Source organism: Trachypithecus francoisi, unplaced genomic scaffold, assembly GCF_009764315.1.
Source record: "Trachypithecus francoisi isolate TF-2019V2 unplaced genomic scaffold, Tfra_2.0 Lachesis_group3, whole genome shotgun sequence".
NCBI classification, from domain to species: Eukaryota; Metazoa; Chordata; class Mammalia; order Primates; family Cercopithecidae; genus Trachypithecus; species Trachypithecus francoisi.
In genome coordinates, this window is record NW_022681468.1 from 104,482,873 (window position 1) to 104,495,126 (window position 12,254).

A 12,254-nucleotide genomic window follows, 5' to 3' on the forward strand; every position below is an offset into this window, starting at 1 on the left:
GGTAAAATCCAAGTCCCTGAGCATCCTCCCATCTCCCTACCCACTCCCCATCCTGGGCCCTTTCGTATCCCTCCAGCCCCATCCCCTGGCACTCCTTGTCTAGAACTTTACCCTCCAGACCTTAGAGTGCAGACATCGAAGTTTATCAAAACCCACACCCTGCTAGTTTTCACCTTTGCTCCTGTGACTCCTCCGTGTGAAGTGCCTTCGCCCTCTTTACTGTCCTTCCCCTACACCTGGCTAACTCCTACTCAGCCTGTGAGACTCCAATGTCACCTCCTCCTGGAAGTCCTCCCTGACCATCCCCCATCCCTCCTTGGTGCTCCCAGATGACATGCTGCATTATGTGGAAATATTTCTTCCCCCTCCCTGACTGATGAGGGAGTGCCTTGGGAACAAGATCTGGCCTGGTTTAATGGATGCCTCTGTACCCAGCAAGGGAACTGGCCCTGAGTTGGTGCTCAACCATCATTTGTTGAATGACTGGGTAAGTGAATAATCCTGCCCTGAGACATGGATAGCTGAGGCAGGAGTCATCGTGTCCTGGGTAGTGCTGGGCCCCAGGCTCACCAGTGCAGAGCAGGCCTGTGCTGATCCATCGAAACAGCTGCATGTGCTCCCTGCAGAAACTTCTGGCTCTCAGGGCTGGCTGCAGGTTCCTCCTGGGAACAGGACCAGGAGGGTCCATGAGTGCATGAGCAGACTCCACCTGGGGGAGAACCTCAGCACCTCCACTCAGGTAATATCCCCGGTAAAGTGGCAACAGCTTGCCTTGACATCCTCACAGGGTTGCAGGGCAATCCCAGCTCAGGGCGAACAGACAAATGGCTCAGGCCTTCCTGCCTCTGTGGCAGCACCCACAGGCCCCTACCCCAGTGATAGTCCCTGCCTCCAGGGCTCGGGAGGAAGTTCACTGAAAAGGCAGAACCTCATCAACATACAGAAATGTGGCTGGGGGACACGGCGGCTCACACCAGTAATCCCAGCACTTTGGGAGGCCCAGGAGGGTGGATTGCTTGAGCCCAGGAGTTTGAGACTAGCCTGGGCAACCTGATAAACCCCATCTCTACCAAAAATACAAAAATTAGCTGGGCAGGTGGCGTGCATCTGTAGTCCCAGCTACTCAAGAAGCTGAGGCAGGAGAATCGCTTGAGCCCAGGAGGGGCTGAACCAAGATCATGCCACTGCACTCCAGCCCAGGCAACAGAGTGAGACCTGCCTCAAAAAAAAAAAAAAAAAAAAAAAAGAGAGAGGAAGGAAGGAAGGAAGGAAGGAAAGAATGAAGGAAGGAAGGAAGGAAAGAATGAAGGAAGGAAGGAAGGGAAGAATGAAGGAAGGAAAAGCAAGCAAGAAAGAAAGACAAACACGGATGGCTGCTTCCCCTTCCCTGTCGTTCATCCACGTGCCCGTGGGACACACATTGAGCAGATGCCTACCCAATGCTAATTGGAATCCACCCACCAGCTGCCATTTTAAGGAGCCTCTCGCCCCCTCTCAGTCCCCACCTCCCACCTCCTGAGAGGGTTGGGGAGGCATTCTTCCCATACCCCCTGCCCAGGCAGAGAAATGGAATCCCTCCCCCACCACCACCCCCTACCCATCACAGTGTCCTTAGCTCCACATCTGGCCAGCAAGGACCCAGACTGCCCAGACATCAGGAGGCAGAGTTCTAGGCTCACCTCAGACACTTGCTGCCTATGCCACCCAGGCTGGTCCCTTCCCCTCTCTGGGCTTCCACCTCCCCGTGTAAAATCAGGGGCCTTGCCCAGTTCAGGATTTTTAACCGGAGTCTTGGGACTCCCCAAGGTACCCCAGAGACTGAATGGGGGGAGAAGGCAGAAGGGGAGGTTGAGAGGGAGGCCTAGTTGGTTCAGGGCAGGCCCCACGGTATATACTGGGGTTCCTGATGGGATTTCATTTGAGCTGCTCAAAAGCAGGTGGGGAGCCCATGATTTGGCTCACCCTTGAGTCTAATGTGCTTGTGCATGTTGGCTAAAGCGCCTTTATTCCTTCCTTCAACAAAGGTTCACGTCCCCACAACTCCCATCCGCCAGGAGGCCCGGCTTCCCATCCTGTTCCCAAGCAGCCTCCACCCGAGGCCCACCCTTGTCTCTCCAGAGATCACCTACCATCTGGAGAAGGGCTTCGGCGCCGCCTCGTTCCAGTTGCTCCCGATCTCTGTGGGGCTCAAGTCGTTCCCAGGGAGCTGGCCTTCCTCCTACAGCCAGCAGGGGGCTGTCAGGGCAGCCTGCCCCTTACCCACCCACAGGAACTTACAGCCAGGGGTCGGGGGCCACGGTAAGACCCTGGCTGAGGAGGGGACTGGGCTGGGGCACAGGGAGGAATTAGAAGGCTACTGAACTGAGTTCTGCAAGGCAGGCACTGAGCACCTACTGTGTGCAGAGGACTCTGCCACACACATCCTGCCCTCAGCAAGTTCATGGTCTGCGCAGGGACAGACACCTGTGGCCCAGCTGTGACTGGAAGGGACTGAGAGGAGACCTGTAAGGGAGGCCCCAGGCAGGGCTACCTCAAAGCATGATCTCAGGGCACCATGCACCCTCGAGTCTGTGGAGTTGTTTTGGGTGGGGGTGGGCATTCTTGCAGATGACAGCATGAAAGGAGCTCCCCAAGAGACAAGGGCAGTGAAGGGGAGGGGTCTTTGTCAGAGGAGGCTGGGAGGGTGCAGGGTGTCCTACTAGGCTCCAAGTCTGGGTGGTGTGCCTCGACATGACCTGGCCACTTGAAAGCAAGGACAAGGCTCCTTGAAGGCTGAGATTTCCTTAGAGACCCCCCTCCCCCGTCATCTGGTTTTTATTCTCATTCTGTAGGTCACAGCTCAAATATCACTTCCTCATTGGGGCCTGCCCTGCCCTTTCAGACCAGGACTTTCAGACTATAGTGCACACAGTACGTGCTCAGCCCATGTATCATGAGTGAAAAAAAGAGGCTGCCTTGTGTTGAGGAGGCCAACACACTGGGAGGCTCCTAACTGTGTGAGCAAGGAGGTGAGAAGGAGGCAGAAGAATGGGGTGTGAGGGAAGGTGGTGAGCAAAAGCCTCACCCCCTCGGCAGCCGGACTCAAGTCAAAGAGGCTGAGGGGTCAGGATGACTGATGGGGAAGGGTACAGACCAGGCTTTCCAAGAAATCAGCCCCCGTGTTCTCCAGACCCTTGGCCACAGGTGTGAGAGAGATGGACTGTCTTCGTCTTGAGGGGTCGTTCTCCATGTTCCAGACCTTCCAGCTGAAAGACAAATCAGTGAGGCCCAGCGCTGAAAGGGAGGCCAGGCAGGGCCCAGGTTAGGGGCCTGGGCAAGTGGGAGAGGGCTGAGTCAGGGGAGCAGATGCCTGGCACAGCCAGAGCCCTGCCTGGGGGCCACCTATGCCATCCCAGAGCTCACCCCTCCTCGTGACTGGGACTACAGCCTTGGCTTCCCAGCACATGGAGGAGGTACCCCTTCCTTTTTCTGGAGACTGGGTCTCCCTATGTTGCCCAGGCTGGTCTCCAACTCCTGGGCTCAAGTAGTCCTCCCACCTTAGCCTCCCAAAGTGTTGGGATTACAGGCATGAACCACCACCCCAGCCTGCACCCACATCTGAACCTGTGAGAGACAAGTCCTTGTGAACTCTGGGAGTTCCGGGCAGAAACAGCAAATTCTGCCCACTTCATAGAGAAGGAAAGTAAGGAATTATATACAGCATGCCTATGTATCTGATACAGGTATTTTTCTGAAGAGAGGACCTAGCTTTCATCACTCCCTACAATGGGTTAAAACTATTACCATTAAGCAAGGTCTTCATTGTATTCTAGTTTTCCATCTCTGAAAGATGGAGGTGCAACATCCTTAAAGGCATCATGCCAGTCCCTGGATCCAGCTATACCTGAAACCAATCCTACCCCTGGACTTTTCCATTGCAAAAATCAATATAGCTCATTTTTTGCTGAAGCTCAGTTCATAGGCTTAAATTCATCTGTAAATAAGAGTGCTAACTAACACCTCCTCTCTCCCTACCCTTGTTCCCACTCCTTTTTCTCCCCTTGGGGGATGCCCTACTCCATCCAAATGCAAGCCCAGTTAGGCTGACATACTCAGAGACCCATGCATGTGCATGTACACACACAGGCAGAGCCTGGAAATGCCCCAGATCACACACAGACGCACAGCGGCGCACACAGAGGCAGGGTCCTATTTCTACTCACATATTTGCGGTTAACAGGTCGCTCTGAGAGAGAGAGAAGAACACGTCTCTGTGGGGACAAGCTGGATCCACCCTGCTTTTGCTCTGGCTTGCCTTGTCACTTCCGCAGAAAGTCCTGGGCAGAGTCCAGGGTCGGAGTAGGTTGGGCCTGCCACCCAGTTCTGCCCAGCGCCTCCCCAGAGGCCAGGGCCACAGCCGGGGGGGGACCCCAACCTGCTCTCAGGGATACAGGAAGCAGGCCCACTTGCAACCTGGCTCCCTGCAACTCCTGCCCACTGGCTGCTGCTTCTCCAGCAGAGATGCCCTCCTCTGCCATCTCCCCAGTTCCCAAACTGACCTATTCAGGCCTACTAGGGTCACCTCTTCCAGGAAGCCATCTATGTGATTATTTCCCTCCCCCTCCTTACCTCTCGTGGCCTCCTTTCCCCAGCCAGGCTGTTAGCTTTTTGCATTTTATCTTTCATTTTGCATCTTGCTCTATCTCCTTTTCTCACCTAATGGGGATTTACTATAACAGCAACCAATTTGCCTATGCTGGAAAATGAGGAAAGCAGTGTAGCTGTCAGAAATAGTAAAAGTGTTTCAGGTCTGTCAAGAAAACAAGACCAAATCACACCATTTCCCCTTCATTTCATCTTTGTTAAATGAATGCCTAAGCCAACAGCGTGCAAAGTGAAGGACTGAAAGCTTTAGTTTTTCAGTCCTCAAACTAAACATTAAACTCATCTGATGGGATTGATAACATCTCTTTCATAATTAATGGTATGCACTCAGGACAAAATCCTTTATGATGCATAAATACTTCCTAGTACTGGCACATCCTGGTTGTTTTGGAAGTTTGGAGAGGATGGTGGATGGATACCCCCTCTCTTTGAAAACATTTTTTCTTCGTCTGTCATTTGAATTACCAAAGCATTACAAGTGCATCAATAAACATTTAAACATTAGAGAAATATACAGAATGAGGGAAGTTTAAATCCCCAGAATCTGAGCCCCCAGGGATGACCACTATTGAGTTTGTGGCATTTTTCTCCTTTTTTTTTTTTTTTTTTGAGATGGAATTTCACTCTTGTTGCCCAGGCTGGAGTACAGTGGTGCGACTTTGGCTCACCACAACCTCTACCTCCCAGGTTCAAGCGATTCTCCTGCCTCAGCCTCCCAAGTAGCTGGGATTACAGGCATGCACCACCATGCCTGGTTAATTTTGTATTTTTAATAAAGATGGGGTTTCTCCATGTTGGTCAGGCTGGTCTCGAACTCCCGACCTCAGGTGATCCACCCACCTCGGCCTCCCAAAGTGCTGGGATTACAGGCATGAGCCACTGTGCCCAGCCTTTTCTCTCCACTTTTTTTTTTCCTAAATGTATATTATTTTACGTTACTCATTTTCCAACAGGGGATCACACAGTAACAGTGTTCTCATAATTTCATTATTCTAGCAGTGTTCCACACACTGTTGAGAGCCCATGTGTTACCTTGATTGAAAACTAGCCACAAAGCAAGACTCTACCTTTAAAAAAAAGGCGGGGGGGCGGACGCGGTGCCTCACGCCTGTACTCCCAGCACTTTGGGAGGCCAAGGCGGTCACATCACTTGAGGCCAGGAGTTTGAGACCAGCCTGGCCAACATGGTGAAACCCCCTCTCTACTAAAAATACAAAAATTAGCCAAGCATGGTGGCAGGTGCCTGTAGTCCTAGCTACTCGGGAGGCTGAGGCAGGAGAATTGCTTGAACCTGAGAGGTAGAGGCTGTAGTGAGCAGAGATCACGCCACTGAGCTCCAGGCTGGGCGACAGAGTGAGACTCTACCTCAAAAGAAAAGAAAAGAAAAGAAAACTAAATGTTGTCTCTGAGCAGGACTCCTGTCTCTGTGGGTGGCCACCACAGGGATGGGCCTGGAGCTGTCCTTGAAGGGATCTTCACCAAGCCCCAGTGAAGAAAAAAAGGACACCACCTGCTTTTCCACTTTGCCCTGTGCTACCCACTTCCCCTCCTTTCTCCAGTCCCACCTTCCCTCCTCTCCTGCTGTCGTTAACTCTCACCCTTGTTTCTGTCGGCATCCAGAGGGAAGCCAGGAGCACAACACGTCCAGCAGCAACCATGCTTGCTTCGAAACATTCCCGACATTGCAGCTTATAACCAACATCGTTGTTGGCCCTAATCTCTACAATAAGAATTTAATGGGCTGTGTGTCTTGAGGTGGATCTTGAGCTTGGAGCCCAAAGGTCTCTACTCCTGACTGTCAAAGTTAACTTGCTGCCTCAACTGGGGGTGGGTAATAGAACCTATGAGGAGTCAATGTGCTCCTACTTAGGAAGTACCTGGCAGGGAGTCCAGCAGCATCAGGCTGGCAGGTGTCATTGCTGTCCCGAGTCTCATCCGGGCCTGTTCCGACACACTGCTCCCCTCCTCCAGGCCAGGATACTCCGGGCTTCTCCCCTGCTCCTCCCCTCAAGGAGGCATGGCCAGCAAGGATCCCAGCCCCCAGTAAGGATCCCAGCCCCTTTTCAGGTGGAATTTGGTGAAAAGTCACAGGCTGGGGAGTTGGGAGGCTGGATAGATTGGGGTGGAGACCCCAGGGAAAGACCAACAGCTAGAGGACCTCAGGTGTCCCAGCTGCGCCCATCCAGCTGTAGGACCTCAGCACATCCCTGGGCTTCTTGGTGGCCTGTTTCCTGAGGAAACTGTCTCTGAGGCCCGGCACACCCGCTGGGGCCCGCTGTGTGAGAACCAGAGCTGAGCTAGGCCAGGGCAGAGTGGGGAGAGGACCGCATAAATATGCATAGATAATTTCCCTCACCGTCCAGCAGAGCTCAGAAGGGTTGACAGTCAAGGGGCTGCTCCGCCCCTCCAACTCTGTCCCATTCCTCAGAGGCAACCACCTAACTTTTCTGGTTTTGTTCTTCTGCAGGCCACCTCCTGTTTTAGGGAATGATTAGTCAAAGAGTTGGAGAGAATTCCTTCTCGCCAGGCTCTGACATAATAGGTTATTTTATATGTAGTGAGTGAAACATTCAAAAGTACAAGAACTATCAGAAGAGTTGCTCAGCAACCCCTTTATTTTCTTCTCATGATTCTGCCCACACTCATTTCTTAGCTCTTCACAGGCGAGGTCTCTTTCGTTGCATTGATTTGTGTATCCAAGCACTGGACAAATAAAGAGGTTCATCCCTCGTCAAGTTCCATGAACATGACCTCATCATTCTTCTCTCCTAAACCGGGGATGATTGGCAGAAAAGGCATCCATACAACTTTTTCTTCTGCATTTGGCATTGAAAAATGGACTTCCTGTAGTCTGTAGTAGAAATATTGGAAAGTAGCAATAATCCTAGCACTTTGGGAGGCCAAGGCAGGTAGATCGCTTGAGCCCAGGACTTCAAGACAAGCCTGGGCAACATTGGGAGACCCTGTCTCTACAAAAAAAAAAATGGAAAAAATTAGACAGATGTGGTGGCATGCACCTGTAATCCCAGTCACTCGGGAGGCTGAGGTGGGAGGATCATTTAAGCCTGGGAAGTCAAGGCTGCAGTGAACCATAATCACACCACTGCACTCCAGCCTGGGCGACAGGAGTGAGAACCTGTTTCAAAAAACAAAACAAAACAAAACAAAACAAAACAAAAACAAACAAAAAAAATGATGGCATAGAGTTAAATACAAAGGCTAAAGAAATACCTTGGGCTTTTATACTCTTTACTTGTTAACTCTTCTAGTTTTCCTGTGGGAATGGACTAGCCTAAGTGTTAGAGCACACTGCTCTCCTGGCAACTACAGAGCCAGTTCTCTGGTCCCAGGAGAAGAAAGCATTCCAGTACCCCAAACGCTGGAACCCCCCAGTCTGCTTGGCATGATTATCCAACGGTCTCCGATATAGTTTACTCCTTGACCCACTCTACTCACTGAGAACATCTGGGCACACATGGTCATTATCCAATACAAAATGCAAGGCCGAGTCTGGGGCTCATCTACGGCAGCAGCAAGAGGCCTGGTAGAACTAGGATGCCTGGCCCCACCTGCAGGAGTGCTTAAGGCCACCAGGCAGGGCAAATTTTACCCAAACAGTTCAGAGATCACTGTTCACAAATATTTAATATTTAACTGATTGCACTTATAAAGTGTATTTCCCTCGTTGTTTTACCTTCTATTCCTCTTGCCTCTCCAGCTCATATTAGCATTTTATTTATTTAGTTGTTTATTTATTTATTTTTGAGACAGGGTCTCACTCTGTCTCCCTGGCTGGTGTGCAGTGGCACAAAATCAGCTCACTACAGTCTCGACCTCCCAGCAATCCTCCCACCTCAGCCTCCAGAGTAGCTGGGACTACAGATGTGCACCATACGCCAGCTAATTTTTTTCTGTTTTTAAAAAATTTCATCCTAGTTGTTCTAATATTTATTTATTTACTTATTTTGTAGAGACGGGGTCTTACCATGTTGCCCAGGTCTAGAACGCCTGGGCTCAAGTGATCCTCCTGCCCCAGTCTCCCAAAGTGCTGGGATTACAGGTGTGAGCTACTGTACCCAGCCTCGTATCAGCTTTTCATATAGTGAGAAACTGAGATAGTTCCTTTTCAGTTTGATCCAGATCAAGATGTTCAGCAAACCAAGGGTCTTAATTCATGTTATGCTCTTGGGTTCAGGGGTGATGTCCCTGTCTATTAGGTTTTATACTAAAGGCTATATCTTCCTTCTAAAGTACACTTCCTCCAGCTTTTGGTGGGGGCTGTGGAGACTATTAATTTGGATTTCCTTTGCCTTATTGATCAAGTCACAGTTGATAAGCTGATCCACTACACAGGCAAAAATGATTCCTTGATTGTTCCATCTTCTCCCCCTGTCAGAGAAGCGGTATGATATGGCCCTCACTGGGCCTAAGGGTGAAGCCAGATACTTTTACAGGAGTAATCATGGAGAGGACTTAAGGCCTCCTGGGAGGAGCCAGGAAAACAATCTACCAAAGACCAGCAGGGTCCATACAGAACTGCTGACAAGTAGGGCACCACAAATTCAATACAATTGTTAGGTAGAACAAAAACGGACCCCTGATGTCCTGCTGTGGCGTCAAAGGCGTGGCTGTGTCTTTCACTCTACTCTCACTGGTAATCTCACTGTTCTTCCTGGATGGGCCTGCCAATCAGACACCATGACTCACTTGGAAACACGCCTTTCCATTTCACTACGCCTACAGAAGCAAGGTTCCTGATTCCCAGGTCTGTGTTCTGTGGCCGTGGAAACCTGACTCATCACAGAAGCTCAATACTGGCCAGCTCATGGGCCAGGAGCCTCAGCTGTAGCATTTCCTGTTGGTTCCCACCAGTCTCCTTCCCCAGGGCAGTGCTAGTCCCCCAGGGATGAGAGCTGGAAAGGTAGTACTCAGGGGCTTGGGCAGAGAGCTTTGTTAGCCACCCCACCCTCAGGAAATGGAGAGGCACTGGAGCTCCCAGGTTGGAGGGGAAGAGCAGTGTGTGAGGGGCCCTGAGATAGATCCTGTAGTTCCAGGAGATGGTGACAACAATGGTACCAGCTGGCACACTTAAGAGCTTGGCAGATGCCAGGCTCTGTGATAAAAGCCTTACCTGCACTATCTCAATGAACCCTCACAATAACCCAGTGAGGTAGGCACTGGCTACCGTTTCCCCTACCTGTCCTCCATGGAGGAGTGTGACTGGGGAGCCAGTACCAGAAAGGGAGCAACTATTGAGAAGTTGGCCAGCCTGAGGTAAAGCCAGGGGCCACTGCACTGCGTGCTAGTATTTGGAAGATCTGAGCTGGCTCTTGAGGTGTCTGCCCCATGTGACCATCTCATCGGCTGCATGGCAGGCAGGATGGATTCTGGACCCACACTTGGACTCTACTGCTGTGGACTGTGTTCTCTGGTCAGACTCTGTGTCATCAGGGTTACCGTGCCTCTGAATGACTTCCTGGGTAAGACCCAGTGTGAATTCTGCAAGGGTTGATTTACTGGGCAGTCAGCCCCATATCCTGAATAAGAATTCAGCTGCTCCAAGGCTATACGTTTTGCCATGATAGAAAAGATGAACTCTCATGCAGTGGCTCACACCTGTGATCCCAGCACTTTGGGAGGCCAAGGCGGGCAGATCACTTGAGATCAGGAGTTCAAGACCAGCCTGATCAACATGGTGAAACCCAGTCTCTACTAAAAATATAAAAATTAGGTGGGCATGATGGTGCATGCTTGTAGTCCCAGCTACGTGGGAGGCTGAGGAAGGAGAATTGCTTGAGCCCAGGAGGCGGAGGTTATAGTGAACCAAGATCACACCACTGCACTGCAGCCTGGGTGACAGAGCAAGGCTCTATTTCCAAAAATAAAAAAAAAAGAAAAAAGAAGAGCCGCCAGTGTGGCAGCGCATGCCTGTGGCCCTGGCTACTTGGGAGGCTGAGGTGGGAGTATTGCTTGAGCCCTGGAGTTCGAGGCTGCAATGAGCCATGATAACACCACTGCACTCCAGCCTGGGCAATACAGCAAGATCCTGAAAAAAAGAAAGAAAGAGAGAGAGAGAAAGGAAAGAAGGAAGGGAGGGAGGGAAGAAGAAAGAAAGAAAGAAAGAAAGAAAGAAAGAAAGAAAGAAAGAAAGAAAGAAAGAAAAGAAAGAAAGAAAGAAAGAAAGAAGGGAGGGAGGGAGGGAGGGAGGGAGTAAAGAGGAAAGGAAAGGGAAAAGAAGAGAAGAGAAGAGAAGAGAAGAGACGAGAAGAGAAAAGAGAAAGAGAAAGGAAAGGAAAGAAAAGAGTCCCAGTGAAATTTATCTGTCAGCGAGAGCCAACACAGCAGGATGCCGGATGGATCTTATGCAGATTCCTTAGTCTGAGATGGGGATTCTGTTCAAGTGATTTATGGGGAGTATTCTTGGGAGAAGGGGGAAAGAGAGGCAGAATAGGGCCAGGGGAAGAAGCAGCAGTGTGGTCTCGGCTGAGGCTTGGCTTTAGTCTGATCCCACAGAGACACTCTAGAGCCCAAACTCTCCCATGGAGTTAGTTCCACTTTGAGGTGAAGCAAGGACAGCCTCTCGTAGCAGTGCTAGTCATGGGCCAAGGATGGGGGCAAGGATTAAGAGTGGAAGTGGGGATTGCCTCCCAGGTGAGGTGGTTTACATTTGGCTCAGGACAATGCTTCAAAATGTGTGCTCTTGGAGCAGTTGATTCTTTTTTTCTTTTCTTTTCTTTTTTTTTGAGACATAGTCTTGCTCTCTCGCCCAGGCTGGAGTGCAGTGGTGCGATCTCAGCTCACTGCAAGCTCTGCCTCCCGGGTTCACGCCATTCTCCTGCCTCAGCCTCCCAAGTAGCTGGGACTACCGGCGCCCACCACCTCGCTTGGCTACTTTTTTGTATTTTTAGTAGAGACAAGGTTTCACCGTGTTAACCAGGATGGTCTCAATCTCCTGACCTTGTAATCCACCCACCTCGGCGCCCCAAAGTGCTGGGATTATAGGAGTGAGCCACTGCGCCCGGCCTGGAGCAGCTGATTCTTATTCTCTGATTCTTTATCTCTGAGCTACACCAGCATGCTTCAGAGAAGGGGCAGCTGTGAGTTGCTACCAACTAACAGCACCTGCGGGATGGGCTCCCCGAGGTAAAGGGCATCTGGGCAGGGCACCAGCAGCATCCACTACAAGTAGGAATAGATTGTTTCTGTTGGCTGGAAGCAGGGTGCAGGCTCCTGTAGACCACCGCAGGCATGGGCCCATGACCAGGCAGGGCTTCTCCCCCATAGGCATTCTGCCTGCCTTGAAGTGGGTGAGTCTTAGGGAGGACCCTGGCTTTGTCCACAGCTTTGTTCCAATGAGAATCTTTATCAGGGGTTTGGTGGAACCAAGGCAGTTTAGTGTGAAACCAGAGTATTTAATTTGGTCAGAACTGTCAGCTGGCTGGACTCCACAGGAATGTGTCCCACGCTGAGCCTGGGTGCACTACTCCAACCACTCAAAAGCCAATGGCCAGGCCGAGTGCGGTGGCTCACGCTTGTCATCCTAGCACTATGGGAGGCTGAGGTGGGAGGATCACTTGAGGTTAGGAGTTCAAGACCAGCCTGGCCAACAG

General features: G+C 51.1%; 1 protein-coding gene across 4 annotated transcripts in view; it reads right to left on the reverse strand.

The window, feature by feature from the left end:
• Positions 1-6,478, reverse strand: part of SLC28A1 (solute carrier family 28 member 1) — a 68,214-nt gene extending 61,736 nt beyond the window's left edge. The window contains exons 1-5 of one of the 4 annotated variants that reach the window (XM_033190920.1): positions 6,243-6,477; positions 4,203-4,316; positions 3,134-3,245; positions 2,130-2,218; positions 571-662 (exon numbers count right to left, since the gene is read on the reverse strand). In XM_033190920.1, the coding sequence (XP_033046811.1) occupies positions 571-662; positions 2,130-2,218; positions 3,134-3,245; positions 4,203-4,316; positions 6,243-6,346 (511 nt within the window). In that variant the 5' untranslated portion in view covers positions 6,347-6,477. Of the gene's footprint in view, positions 1-570; positions 663-2,129; positions 2,219-3,133; positions 3,246-4,202; positions 4,317-6,242 lie in introns of those variants that run through there. The other 3 variants (XM_033190921.1, XM_033190922.1, XM_033190923.1) reach the window with 3 other exon arrangements.
• Positions 6,479-12,254: the final 5,776 nt, after the last annotated feature.